This window comes from Lithobates pipiens, unplaced genomic scaffold (assembly GCF_037356315.1).
Source record: "Lithobates pipiens isolate NorthernLeopardFrog02 unplaced genomic scaffold, aLitPip1_a1.2 Scaffold_16, whole genome shotgun sequence".
NCBI lineage: Eukaryota > Metazoa > Chordata > Amphibia > Anura > Ranidae > Lithobates > Lithobates pipiens.
The window spans coordinates 477,744,299-477,768,781 of record NW_027507748.1 but is presented as its reverse complement, the minus strand read 5'-3'; the positions used below and the strand labels follow the sequence as shown (position 1 = coordinate 477,768,781).

The window sequence follows — 24,483 nt, the reverse complement described above, 5'->3', positions numbered from 1 at the left end:
GCGCCTCTAAGTGTAGCAATATGGTTACATTTAATGAAGGTACAACATTTAGCAACTCACATTGTTGATGATTAAAAGAGGCACATCTAAGTATGCAGGCATCCGGGATAAAACTGTCCACATAGACCATCCTCCGCACTGCCGGCGCTCACCGCTGTCAGTCTGCAATCGTGTCCGGGAATACTACCCTGCAGTAGAGCGATTGAACCACTAGTGGAGCGTAGTGTGGAAGGGACAATGTCAATGGCGGTGAGGAGAATGGTCTGTGGACAGCTTTATCCCGGATGCCTGCATACTTAGATGTGCCTGTTTTAATCATCAACCATGTGAGTTGGTGAATATTGTACCTTCAATAACCACTTGCTGACCAGCCCCCGTCATTATACTGCAGCAGGGCGGCACGACCCCGCAAACCGTCGTAGCTGTACGGCGGCTCCTTTAAGCTCAATAGCAGGCGTGCTCATATGCCTGCTCCACTGCGGGGGTGCCGATGCTTGTGACCTGTGGTCACACGCGATTGCTGGCATGAGAGGCAGAACAGGGACATGTGTGTGTAAACACAGAAATCTCTGTTCTGTGAGGAGATGTAGACCGTGAGTTCCTAATAGCTAGGAACCACAATCTGTCATCTCCTATAGTCAGTTCCCTCCCCCTAAAGTGGGAACACAGTTAACCCCTTGATCGCCCACTAGTGTTAACCCCTTCCCTGCCAGTGATAGTTATACAGTAATCAGTGCATTTTTATAGCACTGATCACTGTATAATTGTCAATCGTCCAAAAAATGTCAAAAGTATCCGATGTGTCCACCATAATGTCGCAGTCTCGATTTAAAAATCGCACATCGCCACCATTACTAGTAAAAAAAAAATAATAATCGTAAAAATGCCATAAATCTATCCCCTATTTTATAGACGCTATAACTTTTGCGCAAACCAATCAATATAGGCTTATTGTGATTTTTATTACCAAAAATATGTAGAAGAATACATATCGGCCTAAACTGAGAAAAAAAATAGCTTTTTTTTTTTATTTATTTTTTTTAAAAGGGGATATTGTAGCAAAAAGTACAAAATATTGTGTTTTTTTTTTCAAAATTGTCACTCTTTTTTTTTGTTTTGTTTTATAGCACAAAAAATAAAAGCCACATAGATCATCAAATACCACCAAAAGAAAGCTCTATTTGTGGGGGGAACAAAGAACATCAATTTTGTTTGGGTACAGAGTCGCCGTATCACAAAAAATGGCCTGGTCATTGAGCAGCCAAATCTTCCGGATCTGAAATGGTTAAATGTAACCATATTGCTACACTTAGAGGCGCCTTTGTTCTCTTTTACACCCAGTTGTGACATGACGCTACTTGTATGTCAAGACATCACTTGTTTATAAAGTCAAACTTGATTTAAAATTTTTGCTTGTCTTGCAAAATACTCCTCAGACCAAGTTACTCTCAAACCAAGGTTTTACTGTACTCCAGTTTAACGGGTTCTACAACTAACTTTTGCTTTTATAGTAAGCACTGATAATGGTGGTGCTGCTGTTTACTTCCCGTGACCTAAAACCCCAGTGAATTTAATTAAGCCTTTTAAATGATTCAAGCATTTAGTCTTGTTGAGATTACATTTTAAAACTCTGGAGAGAAAAATATGTTCAAAACGAATGTTTGTACTTTCAGTCATCGTTTTAACAATCTGCTTTCACTTTTAAACACATTTCTAACAAAAGTACTTAAAGGGGTTGTAAACCCTCGTGTTTTTGCACCTTAATGCATCTATGCATTAAGGTGAAAAAACTTCTGGCAGTGATCGGCCTTCCCATTTTACTTACCTGACTCCCGTATTTTCCTCGGCAGGCATGTGCTCTCCCTCTCTCCATGGGGTCCCAGCTCTGAATTGGATAGATTGATAGCAGCACAGCCATTGGCTCCTGCTGCTGTCAATCAAATCCAATGATGCGGGGGGCAGGGCCGAGTCCGGCATTCCTGTCTATGGATGCCGAATCCTGGCCTCGGGAACTCCCCCGCAAGGTAACTCCCCCGGGAGAGCACTTCTCCTAGGGGGTTATCTAAAGCAGGAAGGAGCCGCCGAGGGATCCCAGAAGAGTACGATCAGGGCCACTCTGTGCAGAACAAGCTGCACAGTGGAGGTAAGTATGACACTTTAAAAAAAAAAAAAAACACAAAAGCTTGAAATCACTTTAAGTTGTTGCACATATTGCCCCGCAGCAAGCTGAGCAGCCACACTAAAATGATCCTTTTCTTCTCAGTTCCATACTAGCTACAAAATAGTAAAATACTCTCTTTATAGTTTAAATGTGGTAAAAACTCTACATCTGACATTGTGCTTTAAAAAGATATCCGTAATGAAGCCTGGAACAGCTGGAGGCATGCTGCATATTATATCACACAGGCAAATTTGAATAGTCAGGGTTTTTTTATTTTATTTAAGTTTTGTTGTCTTTTGCTTAGCTGAAATAGGAGATTTTGATGAAGCTGTTGACAGAGAACATCTTTCAAAGACCACGTACATGCCCCAGCAAGATGCTCTAGTAGAAAAGATCATGGAATATCATCGGAATCACTAGTGAGTTCTTCCATCGGTCTTTAAAATTGCCTTTATTTTTTTACTGCTTTGCTCTGTTTTGCTTGATGGTAATTTATACGGTCTTTTAGTTATTATACCACTATGTAAATTATTTACCACCCTACACAAAGTAAGTTAGCAAGTCCATCTACTGAAGGATTCTAAAAATAATGACCTAGGTCCTCTATAGTCACTCACTGACTACATTGTCTTTCAGCAGCATTCTTTCTTTATTCATATTCTCTTATCATATCCTCTATTTACAGCTTTTATACACTGCCTGTACTCTACAAGCTAATACATACATCTGCAATAATAATTCCCACTGTAAGATTTCTTATTTTAGATATAAGCCTATTCCTATGCACCTCCTACATTATACTATACCCTATATTTACTGTAGTGGGTATTAACCAATAAACTGTGCATTGCCTCTCGACAAATTTAAAAATTATGTTCTGTTTGCCACTTTTTTTTTTTTTTGCTGTTTCTGGGACTGTAATATTATATGCTACATTTAGTTTGAAATTACACACTATATATTAGGTACATTGCATATCAAGAAATCCCCACCAAATATGGCAAAATATGCATTCTCTTGATTGATTTATATTCTACCTCAGATGGTTCTATAACCTATTGTATAAATTCATAAGCTACTTTACATATGTTATACTATTGATAATTACAATGAAAGGGTCAATGTATGTATGTATGTTTTCTTAACTATAGTTTTTGTTCACATATATTCATTATAATATTTAAAAAGTTAACCCTTATGTTTTCAGATCCAATTAATAAAAGTAAGTGAGCAAGAAGAACTTGCTCATATTTTTTTAATAGTAAACTAGATTAATGAAGGAATAGTTCAAATATCATCCAGCTCTCTCATTTGTTGTATGTTTCCAACCTTTAGTAAAGAATCACACTTTTTTCTTCCAAAACTTCATACTTGCTGAAAATCATACATGTGAGGACATTTAGGCCTTATGCACACAGGACGTTAGCAAAAACGAGCTGCAAAGCCACTAACAATGCCAGGAAAAAGCAGCTATAAAAACATGCTTTTATTAACCTTTTGCACTGTCGTTCATGCGCGTTTAGCCGCGCTAGCTTTTAGCAGCTTTTCTCTGCCTCTATTCAAAATCAGTGGATCACATTGATTTGACTAGAAGTCACATCCAAGTCTGATCATGATGATCTGACTTTTGGTGCGACTTGTGCACTGTGGGCATGCTCGGCGCATGATGGGACATCACCGGGTGGCCACGCCCCATAGCTCTAAAAGAGTTTGCACAACTACGGGAGCTAGCGTTAGGAGAATGTCAGAGGAGGAAGAACCGGAGGCAGAAGAATAGCCAGAGTAAAAAGACAACAGAGGGAGAGGAACTGGAGAGAGAAGACGTCACCGGAAAGGGGAGAAGACCGGAGGGAAAGAGACGCTGGAGCTGCGTTAATAAAGGACTTTGTCAAAAACCTGAGTGCTGGTTTTATTTCTTTTACACTTTTTGGGTGAATGGGTTGGGTTCTGGTAGGGGTTGATGGGTCCGGATCTGGGGGGGCCCCCCTTGTTAAAGGGGACTTCCAGATATCGATAAGACCACAGACCCGACAACCACCTCCCAGGGTTGTTGGGAAGTGGCCCTTGTCCCCATCAACATCGGGGAAAGGTGCTTTGACGTAAGGGGTTGCTGCCCCATAGCACCTACCCCCCCATGTTGAGGGTGTGTGGCCTGGTATGGCTCCATGTTCGGATAAGGGTCTGGTATGAATTTTAGGGGGGGTTCCCTAATAAATTCCATACCAGACCGAAGGTTTTTTTTGTCGAGGGGTTCCCCTTCAAATTGCTCCAGAGCACAAGTCGCACCACAGATGTGACTTCTATAGAGAACCATTGATTTTAACATGTCAAAGAAAAATGCTTGAAGCGGCTTAACAGTGTAAAGTTGCCTTAAGCAGCATCAGACTTTTTACAGCTGTAATGCCGGTCCTCAGAACGCTCTGGCCCTGGGGGGTTTTTTTGCAGCTTGAAAATGCCTATACCACTTAGAGCTCCTTAAATCCTGTGTGTGCATAAGGCCATAGAGCTGTTTTTAAGCTGCACAAAAAAAACAAAAACGTCTGACGCTGGTAAAAATGTGCATGAGGCCTTAGATATGATACAGTTGCTAAGGTTGGTGGGTGGTTGGGCATCATATTATCTTGTGATAGGCTATCTTGTGTACTAAAGATACTAAGTTTATGATGACCTAATTTTACCTATATTTTAAAATCTACAGTGGTCAGACGCCAGCCGAATCTGATTTTCAGCTCTTGGAGGTTGCCCGTCGGCTAGAGATGTATGGCATTAGACTACATCCAGCCAAAGACAGAGAGGGGACCAAGATAAACTTGTCTGTTTCCAACACAGGCATACTAGTATTTCAGGTGTGTAGTATTTGTCTTCCTTTATGTAATATCCACTTCTGTGCCAATTTGGCTGTAATTACATAGAATAATTTTCCAGTGTGTATTTTGACTTTTTTCCTGCTGCTATGAAAGGTGAAATTAAGAACGTTTTTACAATGAACAATTAGGAATTAGGAAAATTAAGCACTAGTTGTAACCTTTTTTTAATCAAAGTAAAACCAAAGTGTTGCTTGATCATTTTTGAAAGAGATGTTTTAGGTCTTTCCTAATTAGTTAATAGTAATATTATTTTACAAACTTTTACTTCATTCTGTATGTCAGCTTCTCTGTGTTAGAGGATGACGACATCACTTTCTGTATTATCAGTATTATTCTGTGAAAGTTGCAATCCCTCCAGCACCCTAGTGCTACACTTACAGTTGTGCTCATAAGTTTACATACCCTGGCAGCATTTTATTTCTTGGCTATTTTTCAGAAAATATGAATAACACAAAAACATTTCTTTCACTTATGGTTAGTGTTTGGCTGAAGCCATTTATTATCAATCAACTGTGTTTACTCGTTTAAAATCATAATGGCAACAGAAACTACCCAAATGACACTGATCAAAAGTTTACATACCCTGGTAATTTTGGCCTGTTAACATGCACACAAGTGTACTCAAAGGGGTTTGAATGGCTATTAAAGGTAACCATCCTCACCTGTGATCTGTTTGCTTGTAAGTAGTGTGTATGTATAAAAGGTCAATGAGCTTCTGGACAGACCCTTGCATCTTTCATCCAGTGCTGCACTGATGTTTCTGGATTCTGAGTCATGGGGAAAGCAAAAGAATGGTCAAAGGATCTGCGGGAAAGGGTAGTTGAACTGTATACAACAGGAAAGGGATATAAAAAGATATCCAAGGAATTGAGAATGCTAATCAGCAGTGTTCAAACTCTAATCAAGAAGTGGAAAATGAAGGATTCTGTTGAAATCAAACCACAGTCAGGTAGACCAACTAAAATTTCAGCCACAACTACCAGGAAAATTGTTTGGGGTGCAAAGAAAAATCCACAAATAACTTCAGGTGAAATGCAGGACTCTCTGAAAACATGTGGTGTGGCTGTTTCAAGATGCACAATAAGGAGGCACTTGAAGAAAGATGGTCTGCATGGTCGAGTCGCCAGAATAAAGCCATTACTACGCAAATGCCACAAAGTATCCCGCTTACAATACGCCAAACAGCACAGAGACGAGACATAAACCTTCTGGCACAAAGTCATTTGGAGTGATGAAACCAAAATTTAGCTTTTTGTCCGCAACCATATACGCTACATTTGGAGAGGAGTCAACAAGGATTATGAGGAAAGGGACACCATTCCTACTATGAAACACGGAGGTGGATCGCTGATGTTTCGGAGATGTATGAGCTACAAAGGCACAGAAAATTTGGTAAAATTGATGGCAAGATGAATGCAATATGTTATCAAAAAATACTGGAGGAACATTTGCATTCATCAGTCAGGAAGCTGCGCATGGGACGTACTTGGACATTCTAACATGACTAGGGCTGAAATAACTAATCAATTAATCGACAACTAATCGATTATGAAATTAATCGATTACTATTTTCATAATCGATTAATCGGCCAGTAACATAATGGGGTTAAAAAAAACTAAAATGAGCCCTTTATAGTACAAAAAGAGCAAATCACTACTGTAAATATTACTTTCACTGTTCTACAGTAAAAAAATTAACCCCTTACAGTAGTGATTATCAGATTTTCTTGTACTATAAAGGGCTAATTTTAGTTTTTTTAACCCCCTTATGTTACTAAACTTAGTCTAGATGTAACTGATCCCAGCCACGTCCCATCCTTACTTATTCCCTTGAAATTTGCTTCGTGTTGTAATTGGTCCCAGCCACGCCCCATCCTTATACACTCCCCTATTTATGTATTGTCCTCATTCTTGCTTATGATTGGCCTGAAGAAAGAGCGCGGTCGTCTTTCCATCGCGACCTGCACGCTCAGGAAATGCGTTGCTAGGAAGTGACGTCATCTTTCCGTGTCCCGCTTGCCACAGCGCTCCAAGCCTAGTTTTGGGGTTACATAAACTGCGTCCACTGCAGCCAGCAATTCCAACTAACAACAGTGGAGACGCCAAAAGGAGCAACGGACACCTGCAGACTGGAATACAAACATGACGGAACGAATCATATGATCCACCTTTAATGTCTTTACTTTCCGTGGAATATGTGAGTGCAAAACTATTTGCTTTTCAATACATTTTTAAACTTTTAAGAAAATCTGCACCCAGAGGCGCCCCTCTCTTTGTTTTGTTTATTTTGTGACGCAGCCTTGGATGCAGCTCCTGCGCTGTCCAAGCTTTCTGTTAGTGGTGGTGATTAGAGGTGTACTGTGGCTTAAGAATTGGTCTACACACCAAGCCTATAAGAAAGCTCTCATTGATCTGCTCTTTCAAGGCAATTGCCTGTTTGGGGCTACCTTGAATGACATCATTAATGTTGTCACGGGGGTAAGAGTACCTTTCTGCCACAATCTAGGAAAGGAAAGGTGCCTCGTCTACAGATTAAGGAAACCTGTCTCAAGACTGCCCCGGGAAGTTCCAAGCAATTGTGGTCTGGTAAGCCTAGAGCTGACTTCTCTAGATCCGCTTACAAGACTCCTTCAACATGAAGGTAAGCCCTCACCCATTACTGGGGTGGGGGGACATTTTTGCTGGTTTCCAACTTTGTGGACCTCCTTCACGAGTGTCAAGGGGGATCCACGAATTGAACCTTTTGGGAGTTTGTCTGCTTCAAGGGGCCCGGAATTTTCTTTTGTGGATATAATTCCTGAAAAGGTTTGGGTGAAGTCTGAATGACCCAAAGTCCCTTCAATCCCTGTCCAGAAAATTGAATTACCAGGGTCTCACTCTGGAGTTAATGCTTGACCAGGTTAGTCATTTTTCTGCTCAAAATTCGGCCTCTTCTGCAGGTTCAGTTTAACATAAAGTTACCAAGACTCGTGACAATCTCATGGGTTCCTCTGGTAGATGCCACAGTCATCCTAGTGCTACTGCGGGGCCAACAGCTTCCTCTTCTGAGGTGCCTGCGAAGGACCGAGAGTGAAAGTCTTCTGGTCATTCTGGTGGCCAGAAATGTCCCTTGGGACCTACCTCTCAGAGAGGACCAGTTGTTCCAAGGGCTGATTTACCATCCTGCTTTACAGTTGCTGCTTTTAATGGCCTAGCCGTTGAAAGCCAGTCACTGAGAGTTAGAGGTTTGTTTCGGGATCAGTGATCCCTACTATGTTGAAGTCGACTTCCAGTAAGATATACCATAGCATGTGGAAAGCGTACATTTCTTGGTGTGGGTCGATTGGCGGTCATCCTCGATCCTTTTTTGTGGCTCAGATTTTCGCCTTTCTTCAACGGGGCATTGAGCAGAGGTTGACCTTGAAGTACCCTCAAGGGCCAGGTGTCTGCCTTAACAATCTTCTTTCAGCGACCTACATTATAGATGCACTTAGAAATATAATGCACATTGTATATATAATCTTTGTGTATATCCACCAATACTATGTTCTTAACATTCTACTTTGAGTTAGTTCTTCACAAACCCTGGCAGTCAGCAGCAGCAGTATCTATCTTTTTTGCCATGGAAGGGTACTAGTCTATTCAAAATATGGTCAATTTCAGGAATTTATCTGCATGACTCTGGACACCGCACTAGCATTTGGCTAGTGCTGTTTAAAGATTTCTTTATTTGCACAGGGTAGAGTTATACTTTACAGAAACCACTAAGGCAGCCCTATGTATAAAGTTGATTGATCTGCTCCTGGGTGCTCGGCTTTATAGCTGCTGTCTTCTCAAGAGTTTTACAAGGAACACATAGGTTATTATAAAAATCATTCAAAAAACTTTTTTCTTTTTCTTTTAGGGTCACACAAAAATCAATGCATTTAATTGGGCTAAAGTGCGAAAACTAAGTTTCAAGAGGAAGCGATTTCTCATAAAACTGCGTCCAGATGCAAATGTAAGTAACAACATGTGTTACATTCAGATTGCATTAAAGGTTATGTGATCATAGGAAAAATCCAAGCAGCCCATTTCACCTTTTGCCTTTACCTTCTCACCTGTGAACCATCGGGTGTTTCACACAGCAAAGTTTGTTCTGTATACAGTATTTGCATTTTAATTATTTGTTATATTTTTTTAATATTACACTGCCCCCAGTGGCCAGATGTTCACGGAAAATTAAAAAGTACTTGCAGAGATGTAACCCTTGAAAAGTACAGATCTTCGACAATGAGCAACCATCTGTTTTGTACAGAATGCTTACATTATGTATGAAATAATGTATATACATTATATGCCAATTAACTGAATTGAACTGAACTGAATTAACTGTTAGCATTAAAACACATGAACTTAAAAAATTTAATCATTTTACACATTTGATGCAATATAATTACACACTAATTGGGATAGATTATATGGTGCTTGTAGGTCATTGTTCAATTATTAACATGAATCTTTTTCATGCAATTCAATTTTAAATCAATGACATTTTATATCAGTATACAGTGACAAATAGCATCATTACTACATATGGAAAAGGCTGTTACTTCTGAGCTAATAATGTTTTTATCAGGCCTTGCAAACCACGTAATTGTACATGAAGAAAAAGTGTGAAATGTTCCTATTTTCAGTTGTTTATTTTCACAGAATAAGTGTGGGATTGTAATTATCTAAGTAAAATAGATATTGGTGATAATGATTTTCTGTTTAGCTCCTATCACATCTGGAAATAGCTGCTGTAAATTTTATTTCTAAACATTTAATATGGATATGTACTGTATAGTGTTTTTTTTTTTTTTGTTATTTAAGGCTAAAATCTTTTTCATATCACTTTATTCATCAGTTGTAGTTTTTTCAAAATGAACATTTAATCCAAGTGCATTTGTGGCATCCAATTTGCCGGCTATGGTGGGCTTTCACATCAGAAACATAACTGCATGCTTTCTGACAGCCTGCTTAAACTGACTGATTTGGTCAGTCCTGTCTGCGCTGGTGGAAGGGGGGAAAGTGTTTCCCATGAGGGTTATTTAACGGTGTGTATGTAATTTAAGCTTATTTTCTGACTTAATGTGGTTGTAAACCCTTTCATATACCCAGCGAGGTGGTTGGCCTCATGTGATACACAGAGGTAAAACAAATTCTCTTACACAAGTTGTATCCACAGTAATTTTGTCCCTACATCCATTTTAAGTGCAGAATTTTCACAGGATCTCTTGGGGCTGAAAAACAGGGGGTGGAGAGCTAAGGTTACATCCATGATGAGAGCTCAGAGAGCTGATTGGAGGAAAGGGACACATACCCCTTCACACAGGAACAGAGCTGAGGTTGTTAATCGCAGTCTGTGCCATTGCCTATTACCATTGTTTTCTTGTCAGGAAAACTTGTCAGAAGTGACTCATGCTAATTGCAGAGTAATGAGGCAGCGGGCAGAAATGACACTTAGTGCTCTGGATTGAGACAAGTACATACTATAGAGGAATATGCTTTGTTCATATTTCATGTGTGAAGTTAACGACTACTTTATCCTGCACACGTTTTCAAGTGGATTACACAAACCTCCGAAATGTATGTTATACATGTTTTTTCCTAATTGCCATGTTCACCAGTCAGTACTTGGAATGTGAGTTATTGGTTTGCTATATTTTGGCTCTTAGAGTTCTTACCAGGACACGCTGGAATTTATGATGGCTAGTCGAGATTTTTGTAAATCTTTCTGGAAGATATGCGTTGAGTACCATGCCTTCTTCAGGCTCTTTGAGGAACCCAAACCAAAGCCAAAACCAGTCCTTTTCAGCCGAGGTTCGTCATTTAGATTCAGGTAAGGACCTGGCTGCTGTGTAAATCATCTTCTCTACTGACATGCATCAGGGCTCAAGTATTGCTATGCAGTGTTGCAAAATCTACACTATTTAATATGTCTGAATATATCTCCACTCTTTGTAAAGGATAAGTAATCCGCAATATAGTAACTAATGCATGTAAAAAAAAAAATTATAATAGTTATTTATAAAAAAAAATAATGTAAAGTTTAAATGCATCTAGTATTGTATTGGAATGTGTTTGATATTAGCTTTCATTAAATGCATAGTTCACCTTTTGCAAAAAAATGAATGCACCCATATTTTTTTAATAAAACGAAATGTTGTTTATTTTTTTCATTGGCACATGCAAAGCATTGCAACTGCAGTCAGTGGTTCGCTGGTGCTAAGCTCTGGCTCCTGTACACTATTTCTTCAGCTGCAGGTCTGTATTCAATTTCAGACCTGCAATTACTGGGCTGCAGGGAGTATCAATGGACTACAAGTGCTGTAACATCACTGCACTTGTGTTTTATTAAGAACTAGGAGTCCATCCTGCCACAGTGCAAGAAGTAACTTGTAGTTATTTTATTTCTAGATTTCTAAAAATGGTGCCACCATTTTTAGGGTGTAACATCAACCATATTCAGCAATAAAGTTCTACACACCACTGTTATCAACATTTAGAAACCGACAGTATAATATTTTTTAGGGTGCTTAAACCCCTCCACAGTATATAAATCTGTACAAGAGAGGGGGAGAGAGAAAGCACACCACATAATGCTTTAACAATAGAGTTACTCTGTTAGGTATATACATAGAATTATACAATGGGTACAAATATCCAAGTATGTCATATCACATCAAGCATAATACAGCATAGGTATTTGCTACACTGTTAATTCCAACTAACAAAAATACATGCAGATAATACAGCATAGGCATTCGCTCCACTGTTAATTTCAACTAACAAAAATACATACATGTATTTTTGCTGGTTGTAATTAACAGTGGAGTGACTACCTATGCTGTAAAATGCTTGAAGTGATATGACATACTTTGGATATTTGTACCTGTTGTATGATTCTATGTATGTGCCTAATTCAACAATATTGTTAAAGTATTTTTGTTATGTGGCATGCTTACTATATGCATTTAAAATTATTGTAGCATCAAACATGGTCAGAAAAGTGAACTTTTCTTTTAACTCTGTTCACATTAGTATAGATCAGTGTTTCTCAACCTTTTTTCAGCCAAGGCACCCTTTAAAAATAATGGAAATCTCAAGGCATCCCATTCTAAAATGTAAAAACGATTAATAGTTTTACATAATGCAGCAACTACCACAAGTCCAAGTCATACACCCAACATTAGAAGTGAATTATTTTTCCAAAGCAAATAACCTTTTGCAAACTGGTACTGACTAGCATTCCAATGTTTTTCCATCACTCAGCTAATGTGACCCCACCGCTGATGGAGAGGGCAGGGGAGGGTCAAACAAGGATACTATGCAGGTGACTGACATCCTCCTTATCAACTGATGACCTAGTGTACTAAAAGGCAGCCTTCACCCATATGCCAGCTTGTATACAATTGTTGGGTAATTATTAGGCATTTTGCCAAGGCACCCCTGAAGACACCTTGAGACATCCTGGTTTAAAAAGGCTGGTATAGATAAATATCGGTCAACAAATTTGGTATGGTAAAGCTAAACTTCAGGCACATAAATATGTTTCATAAATAAACATAGTGTGTGTGTGTGTGTGTAATAGATACATATATATATATGTGTGTGTGTGTGTGTGTGTGTGTGTGTGTGTGTGTATATGTATTTATAATTACATGTATTACAACTAGTATAAGTATCTAAAATTGTTCAGATCTTTAGTTTTCCCCTGTATAGTAGAGCGATGACCTTATTGGTTAACTACAGCTACATCGCTGTCCACTAAGCAAGATGGGTATGTTTTTAATGTTTTTGTGGCCAAGCTATGCTGCAGTGGAGGGACGAGATTATAGTTCTACTGTTTAGTAGAGTGCCAAGATAGAAAAACTGTTCCCATGTTTGACTGAAATATATGTATTGCATTGAATCCTGCTTGGCAGGCTTCAACTTTAAAGTGTTTTTAAAGCCCAAACTTTTTATTGTTTGTTTTTAAATAGGCTGGAGTTAAAGGGCCTGTTTTTTGGTTTGTTTTGTTTTCCTGTGTACCACACAGTTGAGTATCCTTCACTTCACGCACCAAGAAATTCGAGAAAATTGAACATAATCCCCCTCATGTTCCCTTCCCTTGCCTTCAGAAGCCCCATACACACTATCAGTTTTTCTGCTGAGTTTTTCCTTCAGGTTTACCAAAACCCTGTAGTGCACAGCCTGCCTGATTGCATACAAGTTGAAACTGCTATGGTTTGACCTCATATTATATGGTTTTGGTAAAGCTGAAGGAAAAACTGATAGTGTTATGGGGCTTGAGAGTTTTCACAGGAGCAGGTAACATCACTGGAGAATTTTCCATCACCTCCAAATTTTTGAATATCTCCTTCTTTTCTGTCTAGCTGACTCATCATTCTCTTATGTGAAAGTGTGAATGCAGCCTTAGTGCTTGTTTGCACCAGGTGCAGTGCAGGAACGTGTCCAAAATTGTGTGTTTTCCTGTATTGCGCAAAAATGCTCTCCTCTTTTGCAGACATGCGCGGATGCCATAATTCCTAATGGTGCCCCACATATCTCGCAAACATGCATACATTTGCACCCGCCAAAACACATGGTACTGTAGTACCACGTGTTTCAGTGCAGCACCTTTTTTGTGCATTTTTCATGTATAGGACAGCTCATCGACATTTATCTGCTTCCCTAAAACGTGGTGTGGGAACACGCAAAAATATACATCCTGGTTCTCTTTTATATTTTTTTAAGTCTCAAACATCTCTATACTTACCTGCTCTGTGCAATTCCAAGCCCTGGACCTCCTCTTCTTGGGTCCCCTACTGGTGCTGCTGGCTCCTCCTCTCTGTCCATTGCCCCCACGGAATGCCGCTTCCCATGGGGGCACTTGTGCCTGCTCCCTTCCAAACTTTGCTACTGTGTCCATTGACACAGACAGCGGGACTCAGCCCTGCCCCCTGCCCCTCATCACTGACTTTGATTAACCGCATTGGGAGCCAATAACTCTTGATGCCCCAGCAAAGCCAGGGAGACATGGAAGTGAGGGGAGTGAAGAACTGCAGATGTGCACAGCGCTGGATCAAATGAGGGCTCCGGTAACTGGGGGTGAGGGGCCAAAATCACTGGCTAAATGTTTTTTACCTTAATGCATGGAATGCATCAACCACTTGACGCCGACGTGATGCAAGTATGCGGCCTACAGCTTCAAGGAGTTGTACCAGGGTGATGGCTGCAGCAGCACGCATCACCCCGGTACTGTTTCTTTTAGAGCGGTTGGCTTTCTTGTAATAAGGACCAATGCATCTAATCAGCCACTTAGCTGTTATTACAAGCAAAGAGAGGGTAAGTTCCCCCCCCCTTCTGCCGCATTCCGAAAGGCGACAAATTAAAAAAAATGACAGTATTCAAAACAGCCAAAGTGCAAAGGAGGGATTTGGGGTCTTATAGACCCCAGATTCCTCCATAAAGAGTACCTGCCACTGCCTATTACGGTCACAAGGGATGTTTACATTACTTGTGACGGCAATAAAGGTTATCGAAAATAAAAAATTAGGAATAAAGGAACAGAAGTGAAGGCATATGTAAGTCGCGTCCACAAATGTACACAGTGTTTAAACCAGGGCAACAATTCTAATGACCTCCTCTGTAATTTTAAGCCCCCTTTCACACTGAGGCGCTCGAAAACTGGCCATAAAACATCTGCTGCTTTTGCAGCATTAGCAGTGAATTTTTTTTTACGGTCACATGACTCAAAATACAAAAAATACAGTCACTTTGAGCAAAGAATTGTTGCTCTATAAAAGATGGCCTAGGCCAGTGATGGCGAAACTTGGCACCCCAGATGTTTTGGAACTAAATTTCCCATGATGCTCAACTACACTGCAGAGTACATGAACATCATGGGAAATGTAGTTCCAAAACATCTGGGGTGCCAAGGTTCGCCACCACTGGCCTAGGCTATAAAAAGATTGCCTAGACCCTAAAACTGAGCTGCAGCACGGTGGCCAAGATCATACAGCGGTTTAACAGGACAAGTTCCACTCAGAACAGGCCTCGCCTTTGTCGGCCAATGAAGTTGAGTGCACGTGCTCATCTTCATATCCGGAGACTCTGTTTGGGAAATAGACATATGAGTGCTGCCAACATTGCTGCAGAGGTTGAAGGGGTTGGCGGGTCAGCCTGTCAGTGCTCAGCCCATGCACCGCACAAATTGGTCTGCATGGCTGTCCTCCCAGAAGGAAGCCTCTTCTAAAGATGATGCACGAGGAAGCCTGCAAGCAGTTTGCTGAAGACAAGCAGACTAAGGACGTGGATTATTGGAACCATGTCCTGTGGTCTGATGAGACCAAGATAAACTTATTTGGTTCAGATTGTGTCAAGCGTGTGTGGTGGCAACCAGATGAGGAGTACAAAGACAAGTGTGTCTTGCCTATAGTCAAGCATGGTGGTGGGAATGTCATGGTCTGGGGCTGCATGAGTGCTGCCGGCACTGGGGAGCTACAGTTCAATGAGGGAACCATGAATGCCAACATGTACTGTGACATACTGAAGCAGAGCATGATCCCCTCCCTTTGGAGACTGGGCCACAGGGCAGTATTCCAACATAACGACCCCAAACACACCTCCAAGATGACCACTGCATTCCTAAAGAAGCTGAGGGTAAAGGTGATTGCCTGGTCAAGTATGTCTTCAGACCTAAACCCTATTGAGCATCTGTGGGGCATCCTCAAATGAAAGCTGCAGGAGTGCAAGGTCTCCAACATCCCCCAGCTCCATGATGTTGTCACGGAGCACTGGAAGAGGAATCCAATGGCAACCCGTGAAGCTTTGGTGAACTCCATGCCCAAGAGGGTTAAGTCAGTGCTGGAAAATAATGGTGGCCATACAAAATATTGACACTTTGGGGCCAGTTTGGATATTTTCACTTAGGGGTATACTCACTTTTGTTGCCAACGGTTTAGACATTAATGGCTGTGTGTTGAGTTATTTTGAGGGGATAGCAAATGTACATTGTTATTCAAGCTGTACACACTCCCTACTTTACATTGTAGCAAAGTGCCATTTCTACAGTGTTGTCGCATGAAAAGATAAGATAAAATATTTACAAAAATGTGAGGGGTGTACTCACTTTTGTGAGTTACTGTGTATATGTCGACTTTAGCTCTATTGTTACTACAGCATTGTACTGTAAAGGTTCTGTGCAAAATGGGAATGATGTATTGCTGGGTATTTATTTGGACTTGATAAAAATTTGCACTGATTTCCAGAGGAGAATAGTTTATATAGCAGACATCCATTGTTGAAAACAGTGCTGGTGCAAGCCTCAAGCTAATACCTGTCAAACTGTCTTTTAAACCTGATATGTCTCGCTCAGAAAACATGACACACAACCCTGTTTTACATCTTCAGCCCTCGGGTTTTGAGTTTTACTTGCAGGTACATGCACAATGAGACTGATTCTATGTGATTTAGTATTGTATATTTTCTCTATCATTTAGAATGCTTCTTCTGTCTCATACATTTGGATGTATATAAAGGGCCTGTTTTGTAAACTACATTAGAAAGGTTTTCAAAGTAAAGGAGTTGTGTGTTCAGTAGCTAACCACTTTGCTAACCACTTTGTACATCCAGATGGTTGTCCTACTTGATTATACCACATTAAATGAAATCTATAAAAGTCATACCATTCATGAAAATGGTATGCTATAGAATCAACATTGCAACGAATATATTTGTGATATCATTTATTAAAATTTATTTTGTACTGTTTAAGTCAGTAGAAAATAATCTATTCTAAATCTGCCTACTAGAAACCTGTCATGAGAAATACAGGGAACCCCTGAGAATGCTGGTCTATTGACTTTTAGGCTGACCCACTGGCTACAATACTTTGTCACTGATCTCAAACAAGTAAGCATATCGGGAAAGCCACAAATAAATAGAAGTCAGAATTTTTGTACTTGCTTCAGATCACCAACCAACCTTTTTATATGGCATCCACCTGTGATGGGTCTTGACAGGCAAAAATCACTGTTCAAAAGTTTGTTTATTGCAGAGAGATCACATCACAGAGACAAGTGCAACGTTTCAGAGCCACGTAGGACCCCTTTACCTATACAGTTGTGCTCATAAGTTTACATACCCTGGCAGGATTTATGATTTCTTGGCCATTTTTCAGAGAATATGAATGATAACACAAAAACTTTTCTTTTACTCATAGTATTTGGCTGAAGCCATTAATTATCAACTGTGTTTACTTTTTTTTTTTAAATCATAATGACAACAGAATCTACCCAAATCGCCCTGACCAAAAGTTTACATACCCCAGTTCTTAATACCGTGTATTGCCCTCTTTAACATCAATGACAGCTTGAAGTCTTTTGTGATATTTGTGGATGAGGCTCTTTATCTTCTCAGATGGTAAAGCTGTCCATTCCACTTGGCAAAAAGCCTCCGGTTCCTGTAAATTCTTGGGCTGTCTTGCATGAACTGCAGGTTTTGAGATCTCCCCAGAGTGGCTCAATGATATTGAGGTCAAGAGACTGAGATGCCACTTCAGAACCTTCACTTTATTGTGCTGTAGCCAATGACAGATCGACTTGGCCTTGTGTTTTGGATCGTTGTCATGTTGGAATGTCCAAATACGTCCCATACGCAGCTTCCTGGTTGAATGCAAATGTTCCTCCAGTATTTTTTGATAACACACTGCATTCATCTTGCCAACAATTTTGAGCAAATTCCCTGTGCCTTTGTAGCTCATACCCCCCCCCCCCCCCCCCCCCAAAACATCAGCGATCCACCTCTATCTTTCATCATAGGCCTTGTTGATTCCTATCCAAATGTAGCGTATATGGTTGTAGCCAAAAAGATCAGTTTTGGTCTCATCACTCCCAACTGCCTTTGTGCCAGAAGGTTTGAGGCTTGTCTCTGTGCTATTTGCCATATTGTAAGTGAGATACTTTGTGGCATTAGTGTAGTAATGGCTTTCTTCTGGCGACTCTACCATGCAGCCCGTCTTTTTTCAAGTGCCTCCTTATTGTGCATCTTGAAACACCTCATGTTTTCAGAGGGTCCTGTATTTCACCTTAAGTTATTTGTGGATTTTTCTTTGCATCCCGAACAATTTTCCTGGCAGTTGTAGCTGAAATTTTAGTTGGTCTACCTGGCCGTGGTTTGTTTTCAACAGAACCCCTAATTTTCCACTTCTTGATTAGAGTTTGAACACTGCTGATTGGCATTCTCAATTCCTTGGATAACTTTTTATATCACTTTCCTGTTTTATATAGTTCAGCTACCTTTTCCTGCAGATCCTTTGACAATTCTTTTGCTTTCCCCATGACTCAGAATCCAGTAACCTTAGTGCCACACTAGATGAAAGATGCAAGGGTCTGTCAGGGGTCCATAAACTCATTGACCTTTTAGGCCTGGTTCACACTGGTATGACATGACAGTCATTCCACTTTGGATCCCACTTGCCCTGTAACTTGAAGTCTGACATGCATCCGACTTCAATGAACAAGGATCAGACTTTGATCCCTGACAATACCAGGCACTGTGTCTGGTATGAATCTTTAGGGGGAACTCCATGCACAATGTAAGAAAAAAACTGCATGAGTTCCCCCTCCAAGAGCATACCAGGCCCGTTGGTCTGGTATTTTTTTTCGGGAGTCCCCCCAAAATTCATACCAGACCCTTATCCGAGCACACAGCCTGGCAGATTAGGAAAGGGGGTGGAGACGAGCAAGCGCCTCCCCCCCCCGAACTGTACCAGGCCGCCTGCCCTCAACATGGGGGGTTGGGTGCTTTGGGTCATGGGGCCACAAAGCACCTTGTCCCCATGTTGATGAGGACAAGGGCCTCTTCCCGACTACCCAGGGAGGCACAGTGGGGTAGTGGTTAGCACTCTCGTCTAGCAGTAAAAAGGGTCGCTGGTTCGAATCCCAACCACAATACTACCTGCCTGGAGTTTGCATGTTCTCCCTGTGACTGCGTGGGTTTCCTCCAGGTACTCTGGTTTCCTCCCACACTCCAAAGACATGCAGGTAGATTAATTGGCTTCTGTCCAAAAATTGGCCCTAGTATATGAATGGGGACCTTGGATTGTGGGCTCCTTGAGGGTAGGGACCGATGGGAGTGTGGGATATAGGGACAATTGTAGACACTCAGGTTGAACTGGATGGACTGGTGTCTTTATTCAACCTTACTAACTATGTAACCCTGGCCGTTGGTTCTTGGGGTCTGCGGGAAGGGGGCTTATCAGAATCTGGAAAAGCACCCTTTATCAAAGGGGGCCCCCAGATCCCGTCCCCTCACCCTATGTGAATAAGTATGGGGTACATCGTCCCCCTACCTATTCACCTTAAAAAAGTGTCAAAAGTAAAACACATTACACATGTTTTTAAAGTAATTTATTAGGGCACTCCGGCATCTCTTCCGATCTGTTCTTCCCTCTCTCGCTCTTTTTGTTTGGGGGGGGGGGGGGGTTACCCTTGAAATCCATACCAGACCAAAGGGCCTGGTATGCTCTTGAAGGGGGAATCCATGCCCCCTCCCCCCTCCTGCGGGCTGCTGCAGGGTATTTATCAGGAGGAAGCCTTTTCTGAATGGAGAGTCTGTGATTATTACCATTTACTGACTGTCTGTTCATAACTAAAACCTACTAAACTGTGTTCACTATGCTTCAGTTTGTGAATGAACGGGAAGCTTTGTACACAGCTATTCCTGTCAATTCATTCTGTGCAGCCGAGGCTGCGGAGATGGAAATTGAAGGCTCTGCCCTCAATCTCCTTTCTCTATCTCAAAGGTGAAACATCAGAGATCTGTTTAGACCCCTGATACTTAACCAAAGCCCCCCAACTCTTGAAAACTTGTAAAAAATACTTTTATATAATAGAATTTTATACCATTTATTTATAAATAAATAAATGGTAAAAAAAAAAAAAAAAACTATTGACACCAGTGGCAAAACTAGGCTCACAAATGTTGCACTTGCGACCAGGCCTTGGTGTTCCATTACCAGGCTCGGAAGGAAGGGTCCCAGCCGGGGGTCAGGGGGGACCTTCATGGTTTCTTGCACCAGGGTCCTGAAATTTCTAGTTACGCCACTGGTCTGTAAGATGCGCTGCAGGCAGTATATATGAAAACATTTTACTTGACGGGTAAATACATTTTTTTTTATATAGCAGAAGAGACATACAAAACTCTCTACCAAAAATCCTTACTTGATAACGCATTTTGGAAACATGTATGATACCAAACTGTATTGACTAAAAACGTCATTAATAATCTGCTGTGATTTATTGTCAGTGGTCGTACGCAGAAGCAAGTTTTGGATTATGTGAAAGAAGGAGGCCATAAAAAAGTACAGTTTGAAAGGTGAGAGGTTATTTTTTATCTTGTGATGCAAAAAGCTTAGAAAATGTCTTGACAATAGGAGTTAGCTGAACCTAGGTTTCATTTGAGGCTGGTTTGGCAAAGTCGGTGAGAGCTGATGTTAAAAAACATTAAGTCCTCATTCACACTTGGCAATTTGGATCACGGTCAGAATCAGATTAATTGTAAATGACACCCCAAATGTGGTGTGACAGAACCACTCTGCAATCACGGCAAAACGCATCTTAAAGAGGGATTCCACCAAAAAAAAAAAATATTAAAAGCCAGCAGCTATAAATAATACAGCTGCTGACTTTTAATAAATGGACACTCACCTGTCCCGGGTTCCAGCGATGCCGGCAGCCGAGGCCGATCGATCTCTCGGCTGCTGCAGTCACCATTCTAGGTGAGGGAATCAGGAAGTGAAGCGAATCGGCTTCACTTCCCGGTTCCCTACTGCGCATGCGCGAGCCACACCGCGCAATAGGAAATCTCCCGTGTGTGTCCCAGCAGACAGCGCGGCAGGGCAGGAAATGGCGTAGACTCCCACGGGAGTCTATGCCCGGAAGTGGGTGAAAATACCTGTCTTTGACAGGTATCCTCACCCCCCTCCCCCCTGAAAGGTGTCAATTGTGACACCGGAGGGGGGGAGGGATCCGATCAGCGGAGGTTCCACTTTAGGGTGGAATCCCGCTTTAAGACCACTTTCACACTGGTGCTGCCCAAGCATTAGCAGATTAAAAGCGCAGCTTGTTTTAGCGGTGCTTTTTGGCCTGTAGCTGGTGCATTTAACCCCCACTAATGGCTGAAGAAGGGGTTAAAAGTGCCCTTGTTATGGTGCTTCCAAATTGCTTTTCTGATGTCATTAATTTCAATAGGCAGGACGTTTTGGGAGCTCTGTATACACCACTCCCAAACTGTCCCAAAGATGCTGCTTGCAGGACTTTTCGTAACAGCCCACAAGCGCACCGCCCCAGTGTGAAAAGTCACCCTGAAATTAATGGGAGGCGGTTTTTAGGCACTTTACAGGCACTATTTCTAGCACTAAACGCCTGAAAGGGGTTAAATATGTGAAGCTTGATGCCCAAAAAAGGGATTGTCAAACCAATGGCATGAGGTCATTGCACTCTAATGGTACATATATAGTACCAAAGCATAAAAAAAATGTAAATTCCTTTTAGTGGAGGGCAGCAATTTTAATATTGATTGAAATAAAGCATTAAAATCACAAAATGATTACAGTAAAACAATTACTACAGCAAAAGTGATATTAACAAAGAAAAAAATGTGATGTTTAATTTGTTGGTAAATGACAACTCTCAGTCGCTTATTTCTGTTTGTAAAGAAAGTGAATGGGGATTCTCTTATCTATACCAGACTCTACTCCAAAACGAGAGAGGGACTGCTATAGATATTAATGGGAAACACAGCAAAAAAAAAAATTGGCGTGGAGTCCCACCCAAATTCCCTATTGGACTGAAGTTTGCATGAATTTTAAAGGGGAGCTCACACAACAAAAAAGCATGAGCCCCCCCCCCCCCCCCCCCCTCTAAAAATCCATACCATTATCCAATCATGCAGCCTGAGTGGGCAGTAAAGAGGGTGGAATGGGGCAAGCGTGCACCATGCCGTGCCACTTGCCCTCAACATGATGGGGTATATTGGGAGGGAAGGGAACCCCTTGGGAAAGTACTTTATCCCCATGATGATTAGGCCTCCTTGTCACAACCCTGGCCCAATGGTTATTGGGGTTTATTGGAATTTGGAAGCCCCATCTTTCACAAAAAAATAAATAAACCGTAAAGACCCTGACACTTTTTGACAAGTCCTTTAATTAAAAGAAAAAAAAGTCAATCACACATTTAATGATGCAGATCAATGTCAATCATGATGCCTGCTGAAAGAAGAAAATCCCACTGAGGCAATCCACTCTTGACAATTACTAGTGCTAAAAGTCCTATCCCCATTTCTAGTTGCAAACACTGAATAGAAGCAGTCATGCTAAAACTTTGTTATGAGTATTTGTATTGCACACATAGTCATGGTCTTGTATATTTTATCATTCATAGCGAATATCAATGAAAAGATTGTATGACCACCAGAAAACATTTATCTTTGATGTTACTGGGTAAATGTGCAACATCAGTAATTGAAGGAGGTTGGTGAAGAATGACTTTCAATGTGCATCAGTTAAAAAAATAAGTACATAAACTCTATTTTTACAGGAAGCACAGCAAGCTTTGTTCTATAAGAAGTCTGACTACCCACTCACCTGAGCAGATTTTAGAGGTGCCAAAACAAGTTAGTATATGTATATTTTTTTTTTATATTATATTGATATTTGAAAGAATATTGATGTCATTACTAAAATGGTGTCTAAAAATACATATATGCATACAGATTTTGGACAAACCTGTGCTTTGCCCATGAAAGTGTGTTATCCTAAAATATAAAATTCACAATGTGCCTTCCATTTAACATCCTAATAAATGTATTATTGCCTTTATTTTTCACAAACCATAATGCAACTGATGATCCTGCCAGTCCCCGTAATGCTGCAGGCTTCCTGTTCTGTTTTGACCACTCTAACCACAGGTGTATAGCCATGGTAGCATTGTCAGGATGTATCTTTGCTTCTTTCCCTGGGGCTTACAGGACCCCTATGCCTGTAGTTCCAGTGCCAGCCTGACACCACAGGTTTACATGTACCTCCACAATCTCTGAAAATCCTGATTGACAATTGTTCAAGCTTGGAAACTCGGTGCCAATAGCACTGGTCAGTTGCTGCCAAATAGACACATGCCCCCTGTCCTGTAGAAGAGCAATATGAACTGAGTGATTGCAGTTACTGTACATGGTAGCTGGATAAAAGTTTGGCATTTTAGAATACAGTGGTATTTTTGAGCTTATGGAGTGGGTATGATGTGAGAGCCTCCCGGGTATCAATAACCTTCAGATAATTCTAAGGCTCCATGCACACTATAAGCTAAATAAAAAACACCAAAAAATGCTGGATGAAAAATGCTCAAAATAGCATTTTTGTTGTAGCAACATTTTAGCAGCAGTTGGGTACATTCAACTTTTTTTTCTGTTAGCAAAAATCTAATAAAAAAATATTTTTTTACTGCTCCTAGAAGATGAAGCTTCAAAAAGGCTTCTAGACTAAAATAGTGTGCATGGACTTATAAGAAAAACAACAAAACAAAAATGCTGCTGCTAGGAGCGTTTTTTAAGCTAGTGTGCATGGAGCCTAAAGGGTAAATAATAAATAGTGATTTAACCCCCCTCCAGCATATACTTGCCTTTCCTCTGTTCCCCTGATGCTACGTTTAAAACCAGGAGCTGAAGGCGATACCTGGGTATAGGACCAAGTGACCCACTCCATATGACAGAACTGGATCAACCAGTATAAAGTTCAGCTCCAGGGACTTGTAGGTTGCACAGTACTTTCCTGAATGAAAGGAAGGTAATTGTAGACTGCTGGGGTTAGGCTAAATTAAGAGTATGGCCAAAGCTTTTTTTTGTCCATTCTTCTCTTCTGGGTCACAGGAGTATATTTATTTTTACTTTCCTGTGACCCAAAGTCAGCTAATATTAGGCTAGAGTTCACTGTCGGCTGATATCACAGAGCCGCTTCAGGTTCTGCAAGAATCCCGACCATATTGTCAGGATCCATCCAGTTGCCTGATAGACAGATGACTTCCACTCTCAGAGCGCAACTTAGAGCTGAAGCCAGCTGTGTCTGCCCCCTCACCATCCTGACGCTTCAGTGAGTGTTGGAAGTGCAGATCACAAAGCGGTGACTGACAGTCACCGCTCTCTGCTCAGAGCTGCATGGGAACTGTGTGATCTGCAGTCATGTGATCAATTAGCACTTTGGCTTAGACCCAGCAGAGGACAGCTGCAGCATCAGACCGACACTGCGGCATGGAGGCGAGTATAGATTTTTTTTTTTTTTTTTTTTTTTTTAGCTCCAAAATTCTCCTTTAAATGGAATCTTTTGAAGGGCAAAATATGGGCTTATTTTAAATAAGTTGAGGACCTAAGCTATAAACATAGATTGTCGTTGCATCAAACAGCTTAATTTGACTGTGA

At 41.0% G+C, this 24,483-nt stretch overlaps 1 protein-coding gene across 4 annotated transcripts in view; it reads left to right on the top strand.

The window, feature by feature from the left end:
* The window catches only part of FARP1 (FERM, ARH/RhoGEF and pleckstrin domain protein 1), a 271,079-nt gene that overhangs the window by 195,203 nt on the left and 51,393 nt on the right, over window positions 1-24,483 (top strand). For all 4 annotated transcript variants that reach the window (XM_077482994.1, XM_077482993.1, XM_077482995.1 and 1 more), the window contains exons 7-12: window positions 2,466-2,580; window positions 4,860-5,007; window positions 8,912-9,007; window positions 10,707-10,870; window positions 20,323-20,391; window positions 22,614-22,689. In XM_077482994.1, coding sequence (XP_077339120.1) covers window positions 2,466-2,580; window positions 4,860-5,007; window positions 8,912-9,007; window positions 10,707-10,870; window positions 20,323-20,391; window positions 22,614-22,689 — 668 coding nt within the window. The remainder of the gene's footprint in view (window positions 1-2,465; window positions 2,581-4,859; window positions 5,008-8,911; window positions 9,008-10,706; window positions 10,871-20,322; window positions 20,392-22,613; window positions 22,690-24,483) is intronic.